At 47.7% G+C, this 22,042-nt stretch overlaps 1 protein-coding gene, 1 long non-coding RNA gene and 5 other non-coding genes across 15 annotated transcripts in view; 6 read left to right on the top strand and 1 right to left on the bottom strand.

Moving 5' to 3' along the window:
• The window catches only part of LOC138740887 (uncharacterized), a 257,137-nt gene extending 249,378 nt beyond the window's left edge, over nt 1-7,759 (top strand). For 6 of the 7 annotated variants that reach the window (XR_011343195.1, XR_011343196.1, XR_011343193.1 and 3 more), the window contains 7 exons: nt 422-483; nt 1,171-1,218; nt 2,317-2,352; nt 3,500-3,532; nt 4,254-4,334; nt 5,356-5,390; nt 7,655-7,759. This is a non-coding gene — a long non-coding RNA (uncharacterized lncRNA). Of the gene's footprint in view, nt 1-421; nt 484-1,170; nt 1,219-2,316; nt 2,353-3,499; nt 3,533-4,253; nt 4,335-4,752; nt 4,783-5,355; nt 5,391-7,654 lie in introns of all 7 variants that reach the window. The other variant, XR_011343199.1, reaches the window with a different exon arrangement.
• LOC138742191 (small nucleolar RNA SNORD30) lies at nt 2,172-2,243 on the top strand. Its single transcript, XR_011343979.1, has one exon. It is a non-coding gene; the product is annotated as a small nucleolar RNA SNORD30 (small nucleolar RNA).
• Nucleotides 3,302-3,423, top strand: LOC138742192 (small nucleolar RNA SNORD22). The gene has a single exon (XR_011343980.1). It is a non-coding gene; the product is annotated as a small nucleolar RNA SNORD22 (small nucleolar RNA).
• Nucleotides 4,578-4,699, top strand: LOC138742194 (small nucleolar RNA SNORD22). The gene has a single exon (XR_011343983.1). It is a non-coding gene; the product is annotated as a small nucleolar RNA SNORD22 (small nucleolar RNA).
• On the top strand, nt 5,155-5,275 carry LOC138742193 (small nucleolar RNA SNORD22). The gene has a single exon (XR_011343981.1). It is a non-coding gene; the product is annotated as a small nucleolar RNA SNORD22 (small nucleolar RNA).
• A 1,562-nt stretch (nt 7,760-9,321) lies between the features above and the next one.
• Nucleotides 9,322-16,227, bottom strand: b4gat1 (beta-1,4-glucuronyltransferase 1). 3 transcript variants are annotated; one of them, XR_011343192.1, is made up of 3 exons: nt 15,063-16,221; nt 12,486-12,772; nt 9,322-9,550 (listed from the first exon to the last, which is right to left on the bottom strand). XR_011343192.1 is itself a non-coding variant. In XM_069894137.1 (3 exons), the coding sequence occupies exons 1-3, from the start codon at nt 16,155-16,157 to the stop codon at nt 12,730-12,732; spliced, it is 1,350 nt and encodes a 449-aa protein (XP_069750238.1). In that variant the 5' UTR covers nt 16,158-16,227; the 3' UTR covers nt 12,647-12,729. The 3 variants fall into 3 exon arrangements, 2 of the variants coding, with proteins under 2 accessions (XP_069750239.1, XP_069750238.1); XM_069894137.1 differs by lacking the exon at nt 9,322-9,550 and adding an exon at nt 13,841-14,052 and having other exon boundaries at nt 12,647-12,772; nt 15,063-16,227; XM_069894138.1 differs by having other exon boundaries at nt 9,322-12,772.
• Nucleotides 16,228-17,395: 1,168 nt separating this feature from the next.
• On the top strand, nt 17,396-17,477 carry trnas-gcu (transfer RNA serine (anticodon GCU)). The gene has a single exon. It is a non-coding gene; the product is annotated as a tRNA-Ser (tRNA).
• Nucleotides 17,478-22,042: the final 4,565 nt, after the last annotated feature.

The raw sequence follows: 22,042 nt of genomic DNA on the forward strand, positions 1-22,042 counted from the left end.
CATAACCATTTGGCAGATATTTTCAGATTTGTTAACATCTGAAAAGAAAGTGAGTTTTAAACGTCTGAGGGTGCCAGGCTTGTATGTTGGCACCTGTCCCTTTCTAAGCTCGCTGGCCACAGCTGCTGACGTGAACAGGTTTGCCTTTTCCTTTGGGATGAGGCCTTTGCTTTGTTGGTCTAGGTTATATGATTGTGGCCAAATTTGCGTCCAAAGAGGTGCTGTTAGGACGCAGCTATTGCTGTTTTCTCTTGAAAGTTGGTAGTGAGCGGTTTGAAAGGATGACAAACATGAAGCTTTAGCAGACGGCACATCTGTCGGATGAAGCTGCTTGTTACCAAAGCCCTGATCAAACCAGCGGTTCTTGGCATCTTGATTCTCGGTGACGTCTTCCAGCACTCATCAGGGTTTTCCATTTCAGGTGCTGTTTACAGAGCAGCAAGTGGGCTTGGTGTGATTAAACCCCCTGCTGTGAGATCTTGGGTGAGTACCTTAAACACTGGACACCTCTTCTGCCTTTTTTCCTCCCTACTGGTTTCCTGGAACAGTACAGTACAGGCCCTTTGGCCCACAATGTTGTGCCCACCCATGTATAGCTACCAAAAACACACTGCTGGATAACCCTTTATTTTTCTTTCATCCATATGCCCCTATTCCAGCCACCACCACTGCTGGCAGTGCATTCCTGCCACACATTACTAAAATGCTTACCCTGATATCTTCTCAAAGGTTTCCTCCTCCCTTCACTTTGTACAGATGTTGTCTGGTATTTTCTATTCCTGCCCTTGGTTATAAAAAAAAAGTGCTGGCCGTCCACCTTATTTACGTCTTTCAGAATCTTGTGGACCTCGATCAAATCTCATCCTTCTACACAGCAAAGAGAAAATTCCCAGCTCTGTGTCATTTGAAGCCAGGAGCTCCTTCCAATCTATTGTTGACATTTAGTCATTGTGGGGGAGAGTGCTACTTTGGAGGCTGGTGTCATGGGTCTGTTCTCGAAGGTGATTCTGTCCCTTTGGAAGCACTGGAGTCTAGTGATGATCACCCTTAGCTCACTTTGACCCTGTGTGAAAAGATTGAACACCCTGAGTGACTCTAGGCTTTGCTGTGCATTTCCAGGACTTCCCGTGAGTCCAAGTTACTCATGTTCTATTGTGTTTTTCTTTGGAGGATGCCGACAAGCCTGGGAAGTGCAAAGGCCTCTGACCCAGAGACTTGGTGAGTGTGACGGCTGGTTACCAAAAACTGGGTGTGGTTTACACTAGGAAATAGAAACGAATGCCAGTGATCTTCCCACAATGTTTTTTTCTCATTAATCTCTGCGGGCACTGTTGAATTTTTAAAAACCCTGGTATTAAATGGCGCTCTGCACAGTACTTGGCCAGACATTCAATGGCAATGATACATGACCAGCTCTGAGCAAAAAGCAGGCAGGCACATCTACAATGCTATGGGAGGGTCAGGATGGGCAAGAAGTCTTGGGTGGATATGGAGGGAGCGAACCAAAAAAAGCTTTGAATGGAGTTCTGGAGGAAAGGAGATGGGGATGAGGGAAGGATGCAGGGAAATGGCCTTTGAAGCCGGAGAAATAGATATTAATGCCATCTGTGTCCGGTTGGAGTACGAGTGTGGCTTCTCCAATTTTTGGTTGGCCTCTGACTACAGAATCAGAATTTATTGTCTTGAACACGTCACCAAATTCATTTTGCGGCAGCATCACGGTGCAAACGTTCATATAAACGGGGCAAGAAGGCGTTCTTGTGCCACTGAGTGCTTGTCTTCTGTACCCCTTTCCTGATGGTAGCAGAGGGGAGGGCGTGTCCTGAGGGTGGAGGCTACTTGCAGATATCCTCAGTGGACATTGGAATTGTGCCTAGCCACGCAGTCAAGAGTGTGCAGTGAGTAGAGCATTGGAATAAGCATGCATCCTTGTGGTACGAGGCCATGGATAGGCATGTGGGAGCGAAATGGGCCACTAGGAGATCCCCACCACTCCATTTATTAATAGCAGTCTTCAATAGCGATGACTTCTTCCTGCTGTCAATATCCGCTGCGCTTTTATAAGATTAAGAGCAGGATTCTATACCGAGATTAATTGGTATGTTGCCTTTACTATGAGAAGCCTGAAAGGGGAGGGAGGAGATCACCGTTGAAATGTATTTTAGTAGCTGTAGCATGATGACTTCCATTTTGGAATCTCGTTCGGCTGAACAACCTGATGAGAAGCAAATAATCTGATGCAGCAGAAACTGGGAGTATTTTTTCCCAGAGATGTGTACACCCCAGCTGATTGTTGCCTGCTCTTTCTCACAATAGGTCTAATTGACGGTGGGGTCTGTTGCATTCATTCAGGTAGGTGTCTTGAATTGGTGGTTCATATGTGGAATGGATCCAGAGCCCCTACAGATTGCTTTTATTGGCAATTGTCTACAGCAGCCACTCTTGAATATTTTATATTTGATTTTTTTCAAAAAATGTGCATAGTAACATTGTCCCCCACCCCTTTTTCTCTTTTATTGCTATATCTGGGCCGCTACGTTCGTTCAGTGGCCGGTTTCTGGGGGGGAGGGGGTGTACGGTCCCCACAGTACATTTTCTGATTACGTGTATCAATTATTTATGTGGTCAGAAAGAGATGCAAGGAAGAAACCAAAATCTGGCTGCTTCACAAGGAAGGGGTCCCATAAACTTTGAGCGGAGTCCCAGAGGGGATTATGGACTGGAATAGTATCTTTTAAGTGTCCTTAAAGGACACTCCACTTGCTTCCATTTCCATGACTTCTAACTATTGTAGGTTTTCCATTTAAATTTGGGCATAAAGCATGGTAAAAGGCCCTTCAGCCCATGCTGCCCAATAGATGTACGATTTGGAGGGTGGGAGGAAACTGGAGCAGACAGGGAGAATGTACACGCTCCTTACAGCGCAGGATTCTAACCCAGGTCGCTGGTGCTGTGACAGCACTGCACTAACTGCCACTGCACGTTAACCAATCCTGAGGAAGGTCAGTTATTTGTCAGCAACACTCCACGTGAGCAGTTTGCTACAACAGATCTGTCCTTATCTGGTGTACACACGTGCGATAGGGCTACAGATTTTCCATGGATAACAAATGCCATTAATGCTGAGGCCCAATCCTAAAGCTGTTTCTCGAATGGGCTTAAATATGGCCTCTGTTTTAAAACACCTGAAAACATTAGCATTTAAAAACTTTAAATGATGCAGAGATTTGAAAAGAATGTATGGATACTTGTATTACTCTGAGTATAGGGTCACTGAGGTTCTCTGATGCCTCCTATCCAGTCCCGAGGATGAGATGCTGTGTCCTATGTGCTGTTGGGCGCCAGAACCTGCAAAGGAGAACCCTCTGGTGCCTGCAGCATGGGAGGAGGAGAGAGAGTTCCTGTCGAACCGTCTGATGGGACTGGAGGCAGCAGCTCGGGTCTTGTGATTGGCTGGTGTTTCAATGTAAAGTGATTGCATTTAAACTTTTTTTTACAGGTTACCTGTTCACTGGAGTGGGAACCTGATGAGGTGATGTATTTTACACTTTGTACAGTAAAATCCCTGATATCTGGCACCAATGGGGATTTGAAAAAAATCAGTATTGTAGTCCTTAATCATGTGAAGTTCACATTAATCAGGTAATTCCTGTACAGTTACTAAATTTAAATTTGAACCCCAGTTGCTGGCGCTGTAACCGTGTTGTGTTAACAGCTACACTAACGCTACCATCATGATTAAATCTTCCCCCCCCCAAGTTTACAGATAGAGCTGTATTGCTTCAGAGAACATTTACAATTTTAAACTTCCCGATTTTTAAAAAAGTTTTTTAGTCAGTTGCTTGATGTCGGGGGTTTTACTGTAGCCAAGCTTCATTCATAACTCCTGGGACTCTGAAATACTGAAAGGCACTGTCCATAAAAGAGGTGTTGCATCAACTCCTTTGTGAGCTGCTGAAGAGAGAAAATTCTGGTAGTGAGTGCAGGGTCAACATGTTGGACGGTGATTGCATATGACGACATAATATCGCCCCAGTCTGACTTTTTCAACTGAAGGATTGATAGATCTGATGCACCCAGTTCTTCACCTCCAGAGCTAACTAGTTAAGATTCCTACAAATTTCTAATGAGCACAGATATCAAGCTCATGGACATGGGCTCATGTGGAAGTTGTAATAGCTTTAAAAAGCATAATTTGTGAAAATTGCCATATTTGTCATCCTGACTGATCTCAAGCCTGCATGTTCTTGCAGTGAGATGAACATTGGTGCTTTTACGAAAGACGGCTGCACTGGCAGAAGTGTAGCATTGTCCTGAAGTTCACATCCTGAGAGGTGAGTACTTGATACAAATTGGGAACACTCATTGGTGCATGTAGGCTGTTACAGCAGATGACTGACATCTGGAATGGAAGGGTGGACAAGAAGGGCCGATCTAGTCAGCTCAACTGATGGGATTGCTCTACCTTGGGTCAGACTTGCTAGCCTAGGCGGCGGGGGCCTAGACCTGGTCTTCGTAAATCCTTAGTGCAGGCTTCCTCATGGGGAAATAATCCCAATTGTTGTCATGACCTACAGTCCTGAGGATGAGTTGCTGCGTCTTATGTGCTATTAGGGGCCAGAACCTGAAAAGGTGAACCCTCTGGTGCCAGCAGGATGGTTGGAGGAGAGAAAGTTCCTGATGGGACTGGAGGCAGCAGCTCAGGCCTTCTGAGACTGGATGTTTCGATCTAAAGTGATGGCATTTTTACAGGTTATCTGTCACAGTTCGAAGTAGGATGAGGTGAGCTATATATCTAAGGAATTTGTACCTCTCCCTGTGTCTTTCCTCCTGTGCACTGGAGCTTTTAGACCAATTGGCCGTCATAAGTTTGTGAACCAAAAGAGCCTGTTACAGTGCAGTATGTCTCAATCTAAAATCTGAATCCAGACTTTAGATTGTTCGTAATGCTCATTCATCACTGCTAGACCTTGGATTAAAATGTGGAAATCCAGAAAGATACTGTCCATAAAGACAAAAAGTATTTGTTAAAACCCTTTGCAAACCAACAAAGGAGGTAAATTATGTTTTGCTTTGCAGAGATCCTTCAGCGTTTCCCCGCACAGTTCCACGTCTGTACAAGTTCTTAGTTATTGGTCGCTCAGGCTGCTGCGGTCCTGAGGATGAGATGCTGTGTCCTATGTGCTGCTGGGTGCCAGAACCTGCAAAGGAGAACCCTCTGGTGCCTGCAGCATAGAAGGAGGAAAGAGAGTTCCTGTCGAACAGTCTGATGGGACTGGAGGCAGCAGCTTGGGTCTTATGATTGGCTGGTGTTTCGATCTAAAGTGATGGCATATTAACTTTTTTTTTAAACAGGTTGCCTGTTCCACCAGAGTGGGATGTTGGATGAGGTAAGCTTATTTTTATAATACATTTTAAATTTCACAATTTGTATTCATAACTGCTGGTCCTTGGAGTAAAATTTGGAAATGCATAGAGAGAGAGAGAATTGATCAAACTGACAAGGGGGGGGGGGGGGGTCTGTTTTGTTTTGTAGAGATCCTGATTACCTATTTTCTGTTCCACAACTGCACTTCTTCACTTTTTGTCACTAGGCGTAGCAGTGAGTTTCGAGGCAGTGTTGGGTGGTGAATGAGGTGATTGCATGTGATGACATAATATCGCCCCAGTCTGACTTAACCAACTGAAGGATTGATAGTTCTGATGCAACCCAGTTCTTCACCTCCTTTACCAGCGCCAACTGCAGTCAAGATTCCTGTTCTAATGAGCACAGATATTGAGTTGGCTAATGGGCATGGGCCAGGTATTCACCAATGTGGAAATTGTAATGTTTGTACAGTGAAAACCTCTGGTATCTGGCAGTTCTGGGGATTGGTAGATGCTGGATAAGTGTACTTTCCAGTTGCTTGAGACTTGCTGTACAATGCCTAATACACCTGCATTCAGAATAAACAGTTTAAAGACAAAAATACTACACTTACATAAATATATAAACCTTAAAGGGTTTGACTTTATTTTCAGTCACATTCTATAAAAATGTTTAACCGTCACTGCATCTGCAGGTTCCTCTCCCTCCACAGAGCCGCCCGAAAGATGAACAATAACATTAGATAATGAACTACCCCCCCCCAAGTTTACAGATAAGGCCTCTGACCGGGGCAACCCTTACTGAGCAGGGATAAGGAGACACTTTAACTGAGTCGCCCCAACGGTGAGTGGCATTGACACACTCACTGTTTCACACGACTTACAGCTGCGACAAGCAATGCCTAACCAAGGCCTCCGCTGGCTGGATATTTGCTCCCATTTTCACCAAAGGTTTACATGCTATTTCAAAGAACATTTACTTTCTCAATGTAAATGTGTGTGGTTTTTATGTTAGTTTTGTTCCTTGCTTTTTTTTAACCAGCTGCTTGAATTCCAGATCCAGGGGTTTTAACTGTAGCTAAAATGCTGGATTTGTCATCTATCTGATCTCTGACCTGCATGTTCTTGCAGTGAGATGTAAATAGAAAATTGGTACTTTGTTGAAAGAAAAGCCAACCCTTGAAGTGTTGTGCATCCTGAGTGGTGAGCGCTCGATAAAGATCGGGAGTGCGGCCTGTTAGTTAGTGTGGGGCTAGGGTTGTGAACAAGGTGTTTATATTGCTCTAGGCTGACCCATCAACTGATGGATTTGCTGCCTCTGATGCACTTGGTTCTACGCCTCAGTTACGAGAGCCAAATGCATTCATCTTTCCAGCTGAGTATTGAGTTGGCCGAATCCATGTTTTCACAGCAGCACACACCACTGCCTCATGTTTTAAATTGGATCCGGTCATCTGCTTAATCTCGTATGACAAAACTGGCTTTACAGGACTTGGTGGTTAAATCTCCTGTAGGTGTAAATAGGTTCAAGGCTGATGTTGCTGTTTCTCCTGTGTAATTGGAGCCTGAATCTTGCCCCTCTCCATCCCTATCTCCTCCTCCAGCTCTGCATTCAGATAGCTTCCCCCTTCCTGGTCAATTCTTACCTGTGCTCCTTCCCTGCTCTTGCCTTCCCCTTCCAGTGGTTTCTTTCCACTCACATCCCATTTTAAGTAATCCCAGTGCCATCAGTGCTCTGTGATTAGTAAGAGATTGTTTAAGGTGGGATGTGAGTGGGAAGGGAACTGTTCCAGACCTAATCGTTACTGAAATATTTTGATTGAGAAAAATTGTCATTGGCCCATCCTTTGGAGCAATGAAATGGTGCACATAATGAGTCAATGAGGGACAATAAAACAGCAGTTTTCAACTTTTTTCTTTCACTCACATCCCACCTTGAGCAATCCCTTACTAATCACAGAGCACCTGTGTCATAGGGGGTTAAAGTGGTGTGTGAGTGGAAAGAAAAGGGTTGAGAACCACTGCCTTGCCTTGATATTCAGACGTCACCTGCTTTTTACTTCTATTGGGAGTTCTGCGTGGGTTTCCTCATACCTCAACAAAAACAAAGGGGGTTGTAGGTTAATTGGTGCATTTGGGTGGCACGGGCTCGTGGAAGGGCCTGTAACCATGCTGTATCTCTAAATTTAAAAATATAATGCCTCATGCTTTACCTCCTGTGGATGCTGCATGGCCTTGTGTTTTTGGATCTTTAACAATTAATCATGTTATTGTCCCCCCTCCACAGGTGAGACGGAAAGTTTACTGTTGGCTGCTCCCATCGATTCTGTTCCTGTGGCCGAATGTTTTCACTGTGGTTGTAATTCAAATAAACTGAATTTATTTCATAAAAGAGTGAATTGTTGCTTTTAAAAAGTGTTGCTACTGTGTAGAAAGAAGCATTAGTAAGAATCGAGTGATAAATATCTGCAGGGAAAGTGTTGGTGAAGATGTGAACAATTATTACAGAAAACTTCTGAGCCTCACACCTGTCATGATCAGTCTTGGCTGCATCTTCAAAACTGGATTTAAGTTTTAAACGTTTTAAATCTGCTTTCACCTGTGCCTTCCCCTTCCAGTGGTTCTCGACTTTTTTCTAAGTAAATGCCCCTTTTATTCACCCTGCATAACAAATACTAATTTTAGTCAGTAGAAGTACAGAAGAAACCAAAACTTAACTGCCTCATAAGGAAGTGGGGGGGGGGGGGGCAATGGGGATCATAGGCAAGAAAAGGTTGAGAATCCCTTGTGTTTGGCATCTATGGGGACTGCAGATGCTGGATATGCTAATTTTCTGGTTGCCTGAGGAACACTGCCTAATTAATGAACCTGCATTAAGAGTACAAAGTTTAAAAATTTAAATAAAATGCAGTATGGTCCTAAATTAGAGTTTAATCAGGTCATTCCGGTAACAGTTCTGTACTAACCCATCCCCCAGCCTTACCAATCCACTCAAGACTTGTTAGGCAAGGGGAGGGAGATGCTTTGGGAGAACCAACCCAGCAGTAAGCAGAACTGGCCTGCTCTTCATTCTGGGCTGTTTGATTCAAATACAACTTCATTGCTTGAATTTGGGATCCTGGAGATTTGAACAGATGTTGATACATTTGGCAGCAGCACGTCCCATTGGTGACAACCCCCTCATTGGAACGAGAGGTGCAAATCAACCTGTTCAATGGTTTTTGAAATGTTCCAGAAAAGAAATGTGCAGCAGGGACACAGCTGGTGTGAAAAAAACTTTCAGGTGGCCAAAATACTCCCCAAGTGGCTGTTGGGTGGCTACCTGAAAGTGGAAAACCTGGCCAGGAGATCTTGCCTAACCCCCCCTCCTGTAGGTATAATCTCCGGCTCTGAGAATCCTGTTGCACCTGAAAACACCAGTGGGACTACAGCTGCAGTCCACAGGAACTGGCATTCACTCTGACATGGCACTCCTTCAGCCGGCATGTTCAAGTGACAGGGCATCTTTCTCTGGCCACCTGGATGTCCCAGCTGCATCTGCCGTAAAAAGTTGGATATTGGCTGGTCTAGAGGCCTTCCATTATCGGGCTGAGACCGAGGGGAGGCCTCAAATGACGAGGGAGGAACGACAAGGTGTCACACTGGTGCTAAATCCATCTTAGTGCAGTAATGAATGTAAAACGTTTGAATGAAACACGAGATGCTGTAGCAACACTGGTGGGTCAAGGTGATGCTGTTACGGCACCAGCAGCTGGGTCTGGGATTGGGATCCTGTGTTAACTGGGACGCGACAGGATTCCTGATCGTGTCAGAAGTTCGGATCTGGACCTTGGGCTGCCCATGGTTTGGACCGAGCTCGAGCTGTGAATCTACAGGCGCTCGGTGACCGGTGGCAGGGTTGAACCTCCGACCTATAAGGTGGTTCAGACAAAAAAAAACAAATTTTGTGTAATATTGCACTGTCTATGAACTTTATTTGCACAAATGTAATCCATAAGTTAATTTATTTCATTCAAGTCTTACAATGTACACAAAACATCTCATTCTTCTGCTTCACCAGCAGAATTGGGGTGAACTCGCCGAGACTATGGTCCAAATACTGGCAGCCTACAGCACACAGTCATTAACGCACAGGACTCGCAGAACATGCATCTTCAGTCAAATACTCAGCCAAACGCAGGACCTGATGTGGAAACGCAAGATTCTGAGTGAAACACGAATGCCTGTAGGTGCTGTGATTGTAGTAAAACACACGGAAATGCTGGAGGAGCTCAGCCGGTCTCACAGTGTCCATGGGAGGTTAAGATCTATCACCGACCTTCCAGCCTTCAAGGTACAAGCAAAGAACAGGAAGGCCAGTAGCCCTAAAAGACTGCTTCAGCCTTCCCTTCACATCCAGAGGCACTTCATAGTGCCTAATGGAGGTGGGGAGGTGACTGGCGCCACCCGTCAGAAACACACGGTGTAGCAATGGCCATCTTCCCTACCCATGCAGCTGGAATTGCTGTTTCCCAGGGAGGTTCCAGCAGCATGGGGGGGGGGGGGGTGGGGAGGGGAATTATGGGTGGGGAAAACCACCATTGCTCTACCACGTTTTGAGGCTGCAGAGAGCGGCACTGAAGACCGAAGAGCCCAGTTGGGGCTGTCACAGCCCGCACTGCCCGCCCTCCCCGGATGTCCCTCGTCAGCCGCCCATCCCGGTGGCCCCCACCGGCCTCCACTCCCCATGGGACGCGGCTGTAAGGGAGCGGGAGGTGGGTCATGGCTGATGGATTCCTAAGCCCGCTCCTAAACAGCTGCGTTCAGATCGATTGGCCAAGGGTTGCGCTCTGCCGATTATCGTGCTCCGAGAGAGGTTGGATCATGTGACTCAGAGGTGGCCACCACACATTGAGAGGTACATGCATTTTGGTGGAGGTTCTACGCCTTTACATTTGGACTTTTACCCTATCTAAAAGGGCCGAGAAGGAAAAGAGAGAGACAGAGGGAAAAACAACAGGGGAAGAAGGGGGAGTGGGGTTCAAGGGAAGCTGAATAAGTCAATGTTAATGGTTGAACGGTTCCCAGATGGAAGATGTTCCTCCACAAACCGGACGGCATTAACTTTGACTTCTCTAGCTTTAATTAACCTCCCCCCCCCCCCCCCCCCCCCAGCTCTGTCTCTCTCCCTCTTCCCTGAGATTCCTTTCCCGGAGCCAAAATAAATTCTCACTTCCCCTCTGTCTACGAGATTGTGAGAGGTGTGGGCAGGGTGGACGGATGGCGCCTTTCTCCCCAGGGCGGGATCAGTAAAAGCCAGAGGACGTCTGTAGAAAGTGAGGGAGGGAAGTTCAGGGGGAATGTCAGGGGGAATGCCTTACCAGGTATGGTGGTGGAGGCTGGAAATTGGGGGCATTTAAGAGACTCTTAGACAGGGACATGGATGGAAGAAAAATAGGTTACGGGGTAGGGAGGGTTTAATTTTCTTTTGCTAGGAATCTACAGGTCGGCACAGCACGAGGGCCAAAGGACCCAGTCTTCAGTCTTTATTCAGACGCCTGACTGCTTTTTGCTTATACCGTGAGGAAGGCCTCAGGCCCGAAATCTCCTATGGACACTATGAGATTGGCTGAGTTCCTCCAGCATCTCTGTGTTCTCAAGCTACGTGGTCTCATATTTGACACTGGCGGGGCGGCTAGGGGAGAGAAAACAAAAGCACAGAGAGTAGTAGTGGATAGAAATGATTCCGCCTGGAGGTCAGGGACTAGTGGCGGGGCCACGGGGATCTGTTCTGGGACCCCCAGCTCTTTGTGCTTTTGAATGAAGAGGTGGGAGGATGGGCCAGTGAGTTTGCAGATGACACAAAGGTTGGAGGGGTTGTGGATGGAGCTGAAGGTTACAAGAGGATATAGACAGGATGCAGAGTTGGGCGGAGAAGTGGCAGATGCAGTTCAATCCACATCAGTGTGAGGTGATGTATTTTGGAAGGACAAACCAGGAGGCTGAGAACAGGGTTAATAGTCGGTTACTTGAAAGTGTGAACTAACAGAGGGACCTTGGGGTCCAAATCCGTATAGACCTCAAGGTCGCTGCCCAGGTCAATAGGATAGTTAAGAAGGCCGATGGAACGCTGGGCTTCATTAGTTGAGGGGGGATTGAGTTCAAGAGTTATGAGGTCATGTTGCAACTCTACGAATCTCTGGTGAGACCCCACTTGGAGTATTGTGTCCAGTTCTGGTCACCTCATTACAGGGAGGATGTGGATGCTGTGGAGAGGGGGCAGAGGAGATTCACCAGTATGTTGCCTGGATTGGAGAATGTGTCTTATGAGGCAAGGTTAGCAGAGCTGGGACTTTTCTCTCTGGGGAGTAGAAGGATGAAAGGAGACTTGATAGAGGTTGACAAGATTGTGAGAGGCGTAGACAGGGTGGACGGCCAGTGTCTGTTTCCCAGTGGGGGGGGATCAGCAAACACCAGAGGACATTTGTACAAAGTGAAGGGAGGGAAGTTTAGGGGAGATGTCAGGGGGAAGTTTTTTTAAACGCAGAGAGATGTGGGGGCCTGGAATGTCTCACCAGTGGGTGCTGGTGGAGGCTGGAACATTAGGGGCATTTAAGAGACTCTTAGGTACATGGATGAAAGAAAAATAGAGGGCCGGTGTAGGGAAAATTGAGTATTTTTTTAATGGGTTGGCACAAAATCAAGGGCCAAATGGCTTGCACTGTGCTGTAGTGTTCTATGATTCTGTTTCTCCCCACCCAGTCGAGGCCACAGAGGCTGAGATGAGGATGGGGGTTGTGTACTGAGCATCAGCTACTGCAGGAGGTTATCGCAGCCGGTTACAAAGAGGGGAACTGATGTGGCTCATATGGATGGACATCAGAATGTGGGGGGGGGGTTCAGATCACACAGTGCATTGAACGGTGGTGCCAGCTTGATGGGCTGAATGTTGCCATTCTCCAGTTTTCCACAAATCGCTCCCCCCCCCCCCCCCCACAAAACTGCTCCGGAGTGCTCTCAGATCGGCCTGCTTGACGCCCTCTCCCAGTTTGCAGAGAAGGTGGGCTGTGGTCTGAGCCCGCAACACCAGCTGCCACCCCCCACAACCTGCCCTCCTCTCTGAAGGGAGAACCCAGTACCTTTCCCAGAAGGCGAGGCGTTGGTGGGGACTCTGCGAGGCAGTTACCCCGGCCGGGAGCCTCACCACCTCCTCCTCTCTCTTCCCCCACCGAGCCTAGCACCGGCGCGTTGACTCGGGGTACTTTGCTCTCAGCTCCTGCTTGAAGTGACGGAAGAGGATTCGATTGCGGCGGTTCTCCTCATCCTTCCGGGGGTGGAACTCGCCAGTCAGCTTGAAGCCCTTGTGGATAAGGAAGGCGTTGTCTAGCACCGCAAAGGAGTAGCCGGCCACGTGCAGCTCACAGGCCTGCCCGAGGGAACAACGTTTTAAATTAAATTTAGACACACCAGCCCTTCTGGCCCACAAGCCCGTGCTGCCGAATTACACCCCATTAACCTACAACCCCCCACCCCGGTACGCTTTGAAGAGTGGGAGGAAACCGGATACTCCCAGGGAAAACTCACAGAGACACAAGGAGAGCATGGAAACTCCTAAGAAGCAGCGTGGGACTCTAACTCGGGCAGTAACAGTGTTGCGCTATCCGTCCCGCTCTTTGCAGGGGCATGATCCCCCCCCCCAAATTCTTATTATAGTGTAGTTCGACTTCAACAGGAACTAAATCTGAATTTTAAAAGAACTCCCAGGAATCTGGAAAAATCTGAAAATTTGGACCAACCCAATCCCCGAACATCAGGATTTTCGGACTTTAACATATCGTTGCACCTCTACTATTGTGTTCAGCTCTGGTCACCTCATTACAGGAAGGATGGGGAAGCTGTGAAAAGGGGACAGAGGAGATTTACCAGGATGTTGCCTGGATTGGAGATTTACCAGATGTTGCCTGGATTGGAGATTTACCAGGATGTTGCTTGGAGTGGAGATTCACCGGGATGTTGCCTGGATTCGTGTCTTATGAAGCAAGGAGACAGACTGGACGCGAGGAGGGTTTTTTCCACTTAAATTGGGGAGATAAATGCGAGGGGGCATTGTTTTAAATTGAAGGGGGAAAGGTTTAGGGGGAACACTAGGGGGAAAGTTCTTCACTCAGAGAGGGGTGGGAGTGTGGAATGAGCTGCCATCTGCTTGGACAGGTACATGGATGGGAGAGGTTGGGACAGTGGGACCAGTGGTTGGCACAGACCTGAGGGGCCGAATGGCCTGTTTTCTGTCCTGCGGTGTTCTATGGGTAGGGGGGACCCCATGTAGACACGGGAGATCGTGCAAACTTCTCACAGACAGCGTGGGATTCGAACCCCGTCCTCAATTGCTGGCGCCGTGACAGCGATCGGGCCCAACGTATTGCCGTGCTCTCGCAGCACGTGGGAAGCCACGGATTTCCCAGCCTGGCTGCCCTGATTTTGGTGCCCCTAGTACCTCCTTCCTGGTGGTAGTGAGTCAAAGATCCTGCATGGCGGACAGAGGGGGTCCTCGATAATCCTCAACGGCGACCAGTCCGACTGCGCATGTCCCACCATAGCCTCCCTCCACCTGCTTCCTTGGCGGGGGGCCTCGAGTTGAAAATGTTGCCACTTAAACGGTCTGATTGTTCCAGACACCAGCAGCACATTCCACGCCCCCACCGCTCCCTGTGTGAAGAAGGTATACCGCACCCAGTACCTTAAAACTGTGCCCCTCTCGTGATAGCCGTTTCAACCTCTGGCCGACCGCACGATCAGTGCCCCTCATCATCTTGAACACCTCGATCAGGTCACCACCCCCCCCCCACCCCACCTGTCGCTCCAAGGAGAACAGGTTCAATCAACCTCGCCCCTTCAGGCATCCTTCCTGTCGTGAGAAAGCAGGAACGAAACACAAATATTCCAAGGGGGTTCAATCCAAGGTGCAACATTACATCACGGCTCTTGAACCTGTGCAGCAGATCCACGCACTCCCCAGTCCAACAGCTCACCTTAACTCTCCATCCCCCTTTTCCCTCCCCTCCTCTCCATCTTGCTCTCACTCCATCCCCCTCTCCTCTTTCCCTCTCCCTTCCTCATTCTCCCCTTCCCATCTATACCCCTTTCCCTCTCCCTCCCCACTCCTTCTCTCCCTTCCTTTCCATCTAACTCTCATTCCATCCCCTATATCCCCCTCTCCCTTCCTCACTACCCCACTCTCCCTTCCTCTCCCCTCCATCCCTTCCTCTCCCCTCCATCCCTTCCTCTCCCCTCCATCCCTTCCTCTCCCCTCCATCCCTCCCCTCTTCTCTCCCTCGCTCCATCTTGCTCTCCATCCTCTTTCGCTCTCCCTCCCTCACTACCACTCTCTCCCTCTCCTCTCCATTTCCCTCCCCTCTTCTCTATCTTGCTCTCACTGCATCCCCTTTCTTCCCCTTCTTGCCTATTCCACTCTCCCTCTCTCCACCCCCTTATCCCCCTCTCCCTCCCTCACTACTCCTCTCTCCTTTTCTCTATACCCCTCATCCATCCCATTCTTTTCCTCTTCCCTCTATCCCTCCCCCTATATTCCTTGCCAAGTCCAGGCCCTAACCAGCCCACCTGGTTCCTGCTCCCAAGGCCCAGCACAGGCCTTCCCCATCAGGCCTCAGGCCTTCCCCAACAGGCCCTTCCCAGCCCAGGCCTCCCCACCACCTCACCTGACTGATCCGGTTGAAGCCATACTGCTCGAACCTCGGGTCGTAGGCCGGCACAGAGGCTGGGCCTAGGTAGAAGGGCTCCCAGGGGTCGCTCCAGGCCAAGGTGTAGGCCACTCGGAGGCCGGGACCGGCCGCCAGGTTGATCCAGCGGCTGTAGTTGGTGGGCGCCTGGCAGCGGGGACACAGCTCGGCGTAGAAGGGCCGCACCTCGCCCACCTGGTACAGACGCTGCACCTCAGACTTGTCGGTTGGCACCCGGCGGCTGCGGCGCATCTCCAGGGCCGGCAGCACGTAAACGGTGAGGCCCGGGCCTGGTCCGGACACCAGCCCCAGGAGGCGGCGGTAAAGGCCTGCGCTGGGCAGCATGTCCACGTCGATGACGGCCACGTAGCGGGCCGGCAGGGCCCGGCGGGCGGCGTTGCGCAGCAGGTTGCCCGGGTATGAGGCGTTGGCCAGGCCATAGTTGGCGTAGCGGCTGCTGAGGCGGTGCACAGGACCCAGGGCCCTGCGGCAGGCCGGATCGGGCTCGGGCTCGGCCTCTGGGCCCGGCCCGGGTTCCCAGGCCTCGTCCCGGGCCCCCTCGGCCCACCGGGAGGGCGCGGCGACGTGGGCCGGCGTGACCAGGGTGACCACCACCAAGTCCCGCACGCCCGGGCAGTGCAAGCTGAGGAGGTGCAGGGCCTGCAGGGCCTCGGCTAGGTCGTACGCCGTGGAGAAGAGGGCCAGGGAGATGGGAGCCCGCCAGCGGCGCACTAGGCCCGGCAGGTGGTGGAGGTTGTTGGCCGAGGCGTGGGTGGCGAGGGCTAGGCCCCACTGGGCTTCACCTAGGCCCCAACGCCCGGCCACTGGGCAGCGGGTGACATCGGGGTACAGGCGGTAGCGGCCGCTGTCGTCGGGCCGGCCCCCCTGCTCCAGGGACCGGCTCAGGGCCCGGCGGCTGTCCGCGGCCTGGGCCGGGAGGTCGGGCTTCCTTCGCCTGGGCCTGGGCCCGGCCTGCAGGCCCGGCAGCAGCGCCAGGTATAGCAGCTGCAGCGCAGCCACCAGCAGCAGACCGCAGGCCGCGGCCCGGAACCGGGAGCAGCGCGGAGGCCGCATGGTCCCGCCGTCCGGCCGGCCCGTCACCCGGGGAGTGGAGGTCCCCGCCTCACTGTCTAGGACAGCCCCTCAATCCCTCCTCCCCCCCCCTCTTACTACCCTCTCCTCTCCTCCTCTCCCTCATCCCCTTACCCCTCACTACCCCCTCATACCAATGCCTCCCCTCACTCCCTCCTCTCTCTCACGCCCTCCCTCACTCCTCCTAATCCCCCTCAAACACTCCCTCCCTCCTCCCCTTCACTATCCCTCATCCCCTCACTTTCCTACCCCCTTGCTCCCTCATTCCTCCCTCTCATCCCCTTTCTCCCTCATCCCTTTCTCCCATCTCCCCTTTCCTTCTCCCTCATCCCCTTCCCCTCAATCATCCTTCCCTCTCCCACTCATTTCCCCTCTCGCACTCTCCCTCATCCCTTCTCCCCTTCAACCCTCCCTCTCTCCTTCCTTCCCTCTTCCTCCCTGTCCCTCCTTCCCCATCACTCCTTCCTTCCTCCCTCCATCCCCACTTCCTCTCCCCTTTATCCCACAAAACCTCCCTCATTCCTTCCTCTCTACCTCTCTCCCTTCCCCTCTCTCATTCCATCCCTCCCTCCCTCTCTTACTCACTCCACCCTCTCCACCTTCCCTCCTGCCTCTCCCTACCCCCCCTCTCAGTACCCCTCTCCACTTTCTCCCCCTCTTTCTCCTCTTTTTCTCCCTCCATCTCTTTCCCAGACCCTCTCCCTCTCCCTTCCTCCACCCCCTCTTACTCCATCCACTCTCCCCTCCCTCACTCCCTTCTCTCTTCCTTCCCTCCCTCACTCCCCTCACTCCCTTTCTCTCTGCCTCCCCTCTCCCTTCTCTCTACCTCTCCTTCCTCCCCTCCCGCTCCCTCCCTCCCCCGCCTTCTCCTTCATCTCCACCCACCCCCCCTCCCCAACTCTGTGACTAATAACCTTGGTAGACTGGAAGGGCTATATACCTGAATTAAATTTAAAAATAATACAAATGGCAACACCCCCACCCTCCCCCCCCCCCCCCCCCCCCCACTCTGCTAACAGTTCATTAAACGTTCATTCACAATAAAAACATGTGTACGATTCGGCTCAACGTTATCGCTCCCGCTGGTGGCTTCATTCATAAAATCCCCGCCGGAACTCGGGAATGTTGCAAAGACTGGAATGTTATATTGGGGGAAGTTGACATCACTAATAGCGGCGCGCACGTTCATAGAAGGCGGAGCCGATCTTTACTTTCAATGTGACGAGGTGGCCGAGTGGTTAAGGCGATGGACTGCTAATCCATTGTGCTCTGCACGCGTGGGTTCGAATCCCATCCTCGTCGTAATCTTTATTGCCTCCCATCCATCTGCTCCCACACATACTTTATATATTTACTTTTTTTGGAACACATTTACAAAATTAGTGGCCACAGATAAATATGCATGCCAATTTTGTTCACACCCACTCACTGGCAGAAGAAATAAGATTTTTTTGTGGGGGAGTTTTTACTTTTAGATCAGAATTTATTATTATGAACATCTTCCCAAATTTGATGCAGATTCATCTTTTTCGCAATTCCTAGCCCGTCCAGTTTGCGTGGCGGACGCGCAGTTAGCATCCTGCAGGGTGGCCCTGTAATTCGGTTCATGTGGTCTTCTGCGGACGCCGGTCGTCGCTACACCTGCCTCCTGAATAGCGTTTCTGATCTGTCGGACGGGACGTTTGGGGGATTCTTCTTCATTATGATGAGAATTTTTCTGCCATCAGCAGTGGGGGGTGGGTCTTCCTTGGCCGACCAGTCCCTTCGTGATCACTGAGCTCTTTCTTTTTGGTGATGCCCCAAATTCTGGTTGTCCTAAGGTTTGGGCGACGTCTCTCGCTGTTCTATTCTTGTGTTTCAACCTTTTGACTTTCACTGGCCCAACTCCGGTCCTCGTGTTGAAAACTACAGACTCCAAAGGTGATCAGAAGCTTCGAAGCCAGCCCGGCTCTCTCCTACCTGCAACAACGAAGCATTTAAACACACCTGAGTTCTCACAAACACCTGGGGAGCCAAATGTCCCAAACATTACGGTGCCCTGAAACGAGGAGACGATGTGTAAAAATGGCTGTGATTTCTACATTTAAAAAAAATGTAGACATGGTAACAGATCATTTCGGCCCACGAGTCCGTGCTGACCAATTTACACCTACCCCCCCCCGCCCCACCCCCAAGTTCATTTTGAAGGGTGAGAGGAAACCAGAATCCCCGGTGAAAACCCACGTACTCACGGGGAGAACGTGCAAACTCCTTATAAGCAGCGTGGGATTCGAACCCCTTCCCGTAAAGGCGTTGTCCTGACCGCCACGCTGCCCAAGCCAAGATGTCTACAAATAAGGTTACAAATAACCTTGAATGTGCTCTTTAATTCCATGTTGAATTGTTTGATAACAAATTTTAAACTAGAGCAGAGGGGCAAATAGAAGGAAAAAACGGTCTTTGCCCCAAACATCATGGGTGTGATCGAGAGGCGAAGCTGCTGAACACCTCATCCACCTAAAGGTCCTGAAGACATTTGACACCATTGCCATGTATTTATAAAAAATCAGTGGCTGAAGATGAAAATATGTGATGGTTATTTAAGGGCCCTGAACTGGTGCAACTGCCCACTTAAACTGATGTCTCATCTCGAATCAAACCTTTTCTGCATTGAGCCCCACTGGGTTATCAGAGCAGTTAGAGGGCTTTATGGGCAATGAAGAGTATACCACGGCAAGACAAGATGTATACAGTGAACAGTCGGGCACTGAGGAGCGCAGCAGAACAGAGGGATCTGGGAACACAGATACATAATTCCCTGAAACTGGCATCACAGGTGGACAGGGTTGTAGAGAGAGCTTTTGGCACATTGGCTTCATAAATCAAAGTATTGAGTACAGGAGTTGGGATGTTATGGTAAAGTTGTACAAGACATTGGTGAGGGCAAATTTGGAGAATTGAGTGCAGTTTTGGTCACTGAACTATAGGAAAGATATCAATAAGATAGAAAGAGGGCAGAGAAAATTTACAAGGATGTTGCCCAAACTTCAGGAATTGAGTTACAGGGAAAGGCTAAACTTTATTCCCTGGAGCGTAGAAGAATGAGAGGAGATTTGATGGAGGTGTTTAAAATCATGAGGGGGTCAGACAGATTAAATATAGGTTGGCTTTTTCCCACTGAGGGTGGGTGAGATACAAACCTGAGGACATGGATTAAGGGAGAAAGGGGAGAAGTTTAGAGGGAACCTCCTCACACAGAGAGTGGTAGGAGTGTGGGACGAGCTGAAGTGGTGAATGTGGGCTCAGTTCTAACATTGAAGAGGAATGTGAACAGGTCCATCAGCCCCTCTTCACTCTGCCACCATTGGGAAGGAGGACCACAAATTCAAGGGCACTATTTTCCCCTCACCCCTGAGATCAGATTTCTAATCTTTTTAATTTTTCACACCATAAACCACATTGACCATGATACATACATTTTCCTTTTCAAATATATACAGTGCCATTTTCTCCCCCCCCTCCTCCCATCCCACCCTCCCTACCTCCCCTCCCATCCATTTAAAGTACAAAGTCTAAGATACATTAAACCAGTCAAACAATGTTGTCATTCAATAAAAATAAACAAGAAATTCCACTGAGTCAATTCTTTTCATTTCCTTCTCCTTTCGTTAATTTAGGTAGTGAATGTCCCCGGTAGGTTTTCTCTATTGAGTTTCATGTAAGACTCCCATATTTGTTCAAATATTTCAATATTATTTCTAAACTATATGTTATTTTTTCTAATGGAATACATTTATTCATTTCTATATACCATTGTTGTATTTTCAAATTATCTTCCAATTTCCAGGTTGACATATTACATTTTTTTGCTACGGCTAGAGCTATCTTAACAAATCTTTTTTGTGCACCATCCAAATCAATTCCAAATTCTTTGTTTTTTATGTTACTTAGGAGGAAGATCTCTGGATTTTTTGGTATATTGTTTTCTGTAATTTTATTTAATATTTGGTTTAGATCTTCCCAAAATTTTTCTACTTTCTCACATGTCCAGATTGCATGCATTATTGTTCCCATTTCTTTTTTACATCAAAAACATCTGTCAGATACTGTTGGGTCCCATTTATTTAACTTTTGAGGTGTAATGTATAGCCTCTGTATCCAGTTATATTGTATCATACGTAACCTCGTGTTTATTGTATTTCTCATCGTTCCAGAACATAATTTCTCCCATGTTTCCTTTTTTATCTTTATATTTAAATCTTGTTCCCATTTTTGTTTAGTTTTACCATTTGTTTCCTCATTCTCCTTTTCTTGCAGTTTAATATACATATTTGTTATAAATCTTTTGATTATCATTGTATCTGTAATCACATATTCAAAGTTACTTCCCTCTAGTAACCTCAGACTGCTTCCTAATTTGTCTTTCAAGTAGGATCTCAATTGGTAATATGCCAGCACTGTATCTTGAGTTATATTGTATTTATCTTTCATTTGTTCAAAGGATAATAATCTATTTCCTGAAAAACAATTTTCTATTCTTTTGATCCCTTTTTTCTCCCATTCTCTAAAGGAAAGGTTATCTATTGTTAAAGGGAGTAACTTATTTTGTGTCAATATTAGTTTTGGTAATTGGTAATTTGTTTTATTCCTTTCTACATGAATCTTTTTCCAAATATTGAGTAGATGATTTAATACTGGAGAACTCCTACGTTGTACCAATTTTTCATCCCATTTATATAATATGTGTTCAGGTATCATTTCCCCTATTTTATCTAATTCTAATCTAGTCCAAGCTGGTTTTTCCCTTGTTTGATAAAAATCTGATAGGTATCTTAATTGTGCGGCTCTATAATAATTTTTAAAGTTTGGCAGTTGTAAGCCTCCTTGTTTATACCATTCTGTTAATTTATCTAGTGCTATCCTCAGTTTCCCCACTTTCCATAAAAATTTCCTTATTATTTTCTTTAACTCCTTGAAGAATTTCTCTGTCAAGTGTATTGGCAATGCCTGAAATAGGTATAATATCCTTGGGAAAATGTTCATTTTAATACAGTTTATCCTTCCTATTAGTGTTAATGGTAAATCTTTCCAATGCTCTAAATCGTCCTGTAATTTTTTCATTAGTGGATAATAATTGAGTTTATATAGATGGCCGAGATTTTTATTTATTTGTATACCTAGATATCTTATTGCTTGCATTTGCCATCTGAATGGTGATTCCTTCTTAAATTTTGAGAAATCCGCATTATTCATTGGCATTGCTTCACTTTTATTTAGGTTAATCTTGTAACCCGACACTTCTCCATATTCCTTCAATTTCTTATATAATTCTTTTATTGATAGTTCTGGTTCTGTTAAGTATACTATAACATCATCCACAAATAAACTGATTTTATATTCCTTGTCTTTTATTTTTATCCCTTTTATATTATTTTCTGTTCTTATCAATTCTGCTAGTGGTTCTATAGCTAACGCGAACAATAAGGGTGATTAAGTTAAATTGCTTTGATATATATCCATTTACTGTCACTTTCGCCAATGGCCCCTTATATAATGCTTTAATCCAATTAATATACTTCTCTGGTAAACTGAATTTTTGCAATACTTTGAATAAATAATTCCATTCTACTCTGTCAAAGGCCTTCTCTTTTTTTTTTTTTTTTTCACACCATAAATCACAATAGCCATGATATACACTTTTTCTTTTCCACACATTTACAGTGACTTTTTCTCCCTTGTCAAAGGCCTTCTCTGCGTCTAAAGCAACTGCTACTGTTGGCGCTTTAGTCCCTTCTACTGCATGAATTAAGTTAATAAATTTACAAATATTGTCTGTTGTGCGTCTTTTTTTAATAAATCCAGTTTGGTCTAGATTTACCATTTTAGGT

The sequence above is a fragment of the Narcine bancroftii genome, chromosome 8 (genome assembly GCF_036971445.1).
Source record: "Narcine bancroftii isolate sNarBan1 chromosome 8, sNarBan1.hap1, whole genome shotgun sequence".
Taxonomy (NCBI): Eukaryota; Metazoa; Chordata; class Chondrichthyes; order Torpediniformes; family Narcinidae; genus Narcine; species Narcine bancroftii.